This window comes from Plasmodium cynomolgi, chromosome 9, assembly GCF_000321355.1.
Source record: "Plasmodium cynomolgi strain B DNA, chromosome 9, whole genome shotgun sequence".
In the NCBI taxonomy this organism is placed as follows: domain Eukaryota; phylum Apicomplexa; class Aconoidasida; order Haemosporida; family Plasmodiidae; genus Plasmodium; species Plasmodium cynomolgi.
Window position 1 is genome coordinate 947,360 of NC_020402.1, and position 5,216 is coordinate 952,575.

The 5,216-nt window shown below is 46.6% G+C and overlaps 2 protein-coding genes across 2 annotated transcripts; one reads left to right on the forward strand and one right to left on the reverse strand.

Moving 5' to 3' along the window:
• Positions 1-812: 812 nt before the first annotated feature.
• Positions 813-2,294, forward strand: PCYB_093120 (hypothetical protein; the record flags this gene model as incomplete). Its single annotated transcript, XM_004222426.1, has 2 exons — positions 813-1,606; positions 2,201-2,294. 2 exons carry the CDS (start codon positions 813-815, stop codon positions 2,292-2,294), a joined length of 888 nt encoding a protein of 295 aa, XP_004222474.1.
• Positions 2,295-3,338: 1,044 nt separating this feature from the next.
• Positions 3,339-4,869, reverse strand: PCYB_093130 (hypothetical protein; the record flags this gene model as incomplete). The annotated part of the gene is made up of 4 exons (XM_004222427.1): positions 3,339-3,673; positions 3,817-4,089; positions 4,299-4,370; positions 4,809-4,869. The coding sequence occupies 4 exons, from the start codon at positions 4,867-4,869 to the stop codon at positions 3,339-3,341; spliced, it is 741 nt and encodes a 246-aa protein (XP_004222475.1).
• Positions 4,870-5,216: the final 347 nt, after the last annotated feature.

Consider the following 5,216-nt stretch of genomic DNA (forward strand, 5'->3'; position numbering starts at 1 on the left):
TAGACCATGCAAGGGAAAAATGTTTGTAAAAAAAAAAAAAAAAAAAAAAAACTCTGTATTTTGGGTAGCGCGTAGATGGAGTAGAGGAAAACTTGCGCTTCCTGAGCCAACCGCAAACGGGAGAAGAAAGAAGCAAGCTTAACTTCTGTGGTATGTGCACATGTATATGCACTGTGCACATCTCTGTGCCCACCGCTGTACCCCCGGGTAATTAAAAAAAAAATTACGACAAAGGTAAGGTGCCTTCCCGCCATGCGTTTGCGGCCAAAAATTGACGCAAATTGACAAAATCGACAAATATCGCCCCAATCGGCAAAACTCGCCCCAATCGACAGGCATCACCATGTGCAGAGCGGCGAAGGGGCGCATCTTCCCAGGAAGCAAAAACGAGTAGTGGCAAAACATCCACCCCCCGCGTACCTCCTTCTGTATCATTTGGCGCGAGAACGAATCGCATACGATCTCATCTGGCCAACTTGTGAGGCACTTCTCCTGATTAGAAGCAAACGAGTGAAGGAGCAAACGAGTGAAGGAGTGAAGGAGCGAACGAGCGAAGAAGCAAACTAGCGAAGAAGCGAACGGGCGAATTTTTCTTCCGCGTGGTGAGCGGTGTAATTTTTTTTCCCCCCCTTCCCCTTTAAGCTCCTCGCCGCATGTTTCGGCATAGGAGCGCACACGTTAGTAGCCAGCGCTTCCCCGGTAGGAGCACTCCGAATAGGCTTCCTCCGTGGGGGCTTACCCCAAATAAGTCGCTGCCCTGTGGGCTCCCTCCAAATAAGTCGCTTCCCTGTGTGCCCCCCGCCCGAGGCGAGATGCTGCGCGTGAAGGGCAGGATCCGGGGGGAAGTGGCCCCCCTGAGGAGGCACTACACAAACAACAGCCGTGGAATGCTAAAGGAGTATGTATACACCAAGTATCGAATTAGTCTACCACACATCAGTAACGTAAAGTACGACGACCTGTATCTCTCACGTCCCAGCAAAGATGAACTCTTTACATTCACAAAAAAGGTACCAATCTTTCTTCGTTACTTAAAATTAATAACATCGATGGAAAATCGAAATGAAGATTTTATCGACTTTGCAAAGAGATGTGAAAGTGGACTAACAACACAAAAGGATGTTTACCTAACAAAGGAGGAACTACTTGAGGTGATGTTCCTAAATGGATACTCTGTAAAAGAAATGAATGCACTAGATTTAGCATTTACGAATAGCTATAAATTCCATTATCCCGAAATTGCTGCTCTGTTCAAATTGGAGGAAGAAGAAGTGTATAAATTTTGTCTCAAAAAAAGAAGTGAAAATCCGGAGAAATTATTTCACATAAAACATATGAAAGAAAAAAACCTGTTGTCATCATATGGTCTTATTTTTGTTTTTCTCTACTTTGGTTTAAATAACGTGGTGTTGAGTAACGCTTGGTTTCTGTCAAAGACAATCCCTTTTTTCAGCGTTTTCTACATGCTAGCTTCTCATTTTTACAGAGATATTTGGGACTTCCTAAATAAAGAAAAAAAAATTATGATGGAACAGAATAAGGAGAACCAACTAGCTGCAGAACAAGTTTTATATGACCAACTGAAACTGTATTCGAAGGACACAGAGTGTAGTGCGAACTTGACCAACTTTAAGAAATACTGTTGTGAATTGATTAGGGAATACAGGAGAGCATACATAAATGAGGAAAGGAAAAGAATTCACGAACAGTTGGAAAAAAAACTTAACGAAATGTACAATGCGGAAGTTAAGTATAAAAACTCACTTCAGCAAATCCTTGTCCAAGAGATCGTAAAAATGACATACCAAAAAGTGGAGAACGACCCCAGTTTTTACAACTCCATCCTTAATGACAGTATTAACAATATAAAGGGTATTACACAGGATGACACGTTAATTAAGCATGTGAAGAACCAACTCAGCTTTGTCAAGCAGTTGGACACACAGAACCCCCTTGTTAAGAACATCCTTGCACAGTACGAACTTAAGAAGGAAGGGTACGTGAAGCAGTTCGTGGTGAACAAGGAGGAAGTCAACAAAGTCAAAGCAATCATTTCCAAGTGTGGACTCGATTTGAACAAACTGAATCAGGAGGACTACGCCGAGTTGCTCAAACTGTATGTTGCCATAAACAACCGCTTCGGTTTCTACACCAATGACGAGGATATTTCTTCCGTCGTTCCCCGGGACGAGGACTCCAGGAACGTCGTGGACAGCGTCAATAGGGCCGTCGCCGAGGCCAACCGCCAGGCGCGCGAGTGCAACTTGGTGGCCTTCATGCGGGCCTTCCAGTAGCGCTAGCTGGAAGTAGCCAGGTGGAGCGGTGCCCCCGACGTGGTGGGCTCGTCCAGTCGGCCCGCCCCGCCGACTCAACCATGTTGACTCCACCAGTTTGCCGCCCCACAACGGAATTTTTTCCCTTTTTTGCCTCCCCACAACGGAATTCTTCCCCTTTTTTCCCCTTTTTCCCCTTTTTTTCCCTTTTTTCCCACCCCTTGTGGTGGGCGCCCCTTTTCAAAGCAACTCCAAATTGCCCCAACTCCCGTTGAGTCCTTCACCCCCACTCGTGAAAGGCGCAGCTAGTAAAATGTTTGCCAGCCACTTGCAATAGCTGCTCTTGTAAAAAAAAAAAAAATTCATGACCAATCGGAAATGAAAGCGGCCCACCATCAATTCTACGCCACACACAACGTCACTGCCAATCCGCACGTCGAATGCCAATCTTTTAAAAAGCGGGGTCCTCTTTTAGTAGCGTTTTTTTTTTTTTTTTTAATCAAGCATACGATGTAGGGACATGCACACACTATCTCCTCGAAGGGGTGCATGTCGAAAGGCGGAAAAACAAACACGCGAAAGGCAGACATTGTATATACATGGTGCGTGTTTGCTCATATAAGTACACATATGTATATCTCCCTCGAGTGCTGCGCCCTAGGTCGATTCACGCACCTGCAGTAAAGTCGTGGTGCTTGTAAAAGGTGGGCGGAGCTGGAGGGAGGCAGGAGAAATCCCATTCGAATTATCGATTGGTTGAAGGTACCATGAAGATGGAGGAGGGGCGATAAAATCCGCATTTGGATTGCTTCACGAGCGGGCCCACGAGCAACGGCACAAACATAAACAGAAACACAAAACACATAGACGCGTGAACGTGTGCATATAAACACATCGGTAGGGTCGAACGTACTTGCACACTCATGCGTGCACACAAAAAAACAATACGCGGCGCAGGCGGTCTGCCTCGCGCGCAGTCGCGAAAAAGGACAGTCCTTCTATTGGAAGAAAGCGGGTGTAACGAGATGCAGAAACAGCACGCACCGATGAAGCAGCCACGCACGGTCAATTCTCTTTAACGACCGCACCTCCTCCCGTCGCTTCTCTCCTTACAAACAGTTTGGCCTTCCTCTCGTTGATGTAGGTCAAAACGCGCACCGTGCTCTGCTTCACCAAATGGTACGCTACCGCCATCACCTTAAACAAAACTTGAAAAAATATTATTATATAACTGTAAAAAAGAAGACTCACAATCAAAACCGTGAAAATGCACAGTACGATGGAGGAGAAAACGGGGAATGCTTCAGCGTAGTTGTATCGATACATCCAGAGAAGCGAGACGAACATTATCAGGCTGAGTTGCGCCAGCGTCGTGTTGATGTTCTTGCCATCGAGGTGGTCTGCAAGGGGGGGAAGCGAATTGGGGGGGGCAAATAAAAAAAAAAAAAAAAGGCATATTTCGTGCGTACGAGAGGGGAACGGACAGGCTTCAAACGGTACGGTTCGTCCACGATGCGTGTCTCCTCCCCTCCGCGCAACTTACCACTCTTGGAGGAGGTCGACTTTTCCGTTATCTTCACGTGAATTGTAATGGGGATATTAAGAAAGCTCTCCTTGGAACAGCTGGAACCATTTTTCATGTTCATATCTTTGGTCATCCCACTCGCACCCCCAAGACCATCCTTCTTATTTTGATACCCAGATGAACTTGGCTTGCCATTATAAATCAAGTCCTTGTAATAATGACTTAAATAATCCTCCAGCTTTTTTTTGTCATCAAGGATTTTTCCCATATAGATAAATCGAACGTTCAACTCTGCCAAAAAAAGGAGGGCGGGGGTAACTCACCATGTAGAGATGAAAACGCAAATTTAATGGGTTGCACACACTGAAGGGATGGCAGTACATGCAGCCAGCTGCCACTTAACCTCTCCAGAAAAAAAAAAAAAAAGGGAAAAGGAAAAGACAAGCGCAAGGGGGTCATTTTATTTTTTTTTTTTCCCCTTTTACAATTCGAGTACTTACCCTTTTTTAGGTCTTCCCAAAATAATTTCTCCTTCACATTTTTTATGACTTCGTTGCAGTTCACTTCCAGTTCTGTGGGGTAGGTGGAAGAGTGGAGAGGAGACATGTCGTGAAGTGACGCGACGTGACGTGAAGTGACGCGACGTGACGTGAAGTGAAGTGACCTGACGTTACGCGACGTGACATGTTGGGCTGTACCCACGTTACGCGGATGTGCAAGCGCGGAGAGGCGAAAAGAACAAATCGCAGCTAAGCGGTACAAACAGCTGGACGCTCTCACATAGCGATATGCTCACACAAGGGGTGATCAACTCAGCGTGCGGGTGACCCATTCACCAGTCCTCCGTAGGTACTACAGGCGAACTGGGAGAGTGTCCCCAAAGGCGCCTCCCCCTCTACTCGGGTAATATCTACCCGTGTTCGCATCCACTCATGTGGGCGCGCTGTCCCTCTCGCCGTCCCTCTCGCCATCCCGCGCTGCCCCTCTCGCTGCCCCTCTCGCTGGGTTACCCAAATTTTGGGGGATCCCCCTGGGCCTCAGGACAATGAACTTAATCAGCTTGGTGACCATCCCTGTTCACGCGCTAACAACACTGCCAACAAGTGCTCATGCGTCGTTTTCTCGCGCGTCGACTTGGCGAATGTCTCGCGGTCGTAGCCCTTCCACCAGGCAGCAGATCGGTTAAAAAAAAGGGCCCCCTGCCTTTTCCCCTTTCTGTTCCTGCCCTTTGGGTATAGCTGCAATTTTGCCAAAGTGTGCCTTTACGCGGAGGGGTGGCAAGCCGAAATTTTTGCTTAAAAGCGGTGATGTTAAACAAGGGGGGGGGGAAAAAAAAAAATAATTGACGTGAAAAAGGTATTGGGAAGATGGTTGAGTAAGTATCCAAGATGGAAAAAAAAAAAAACCTTAAACAAAAA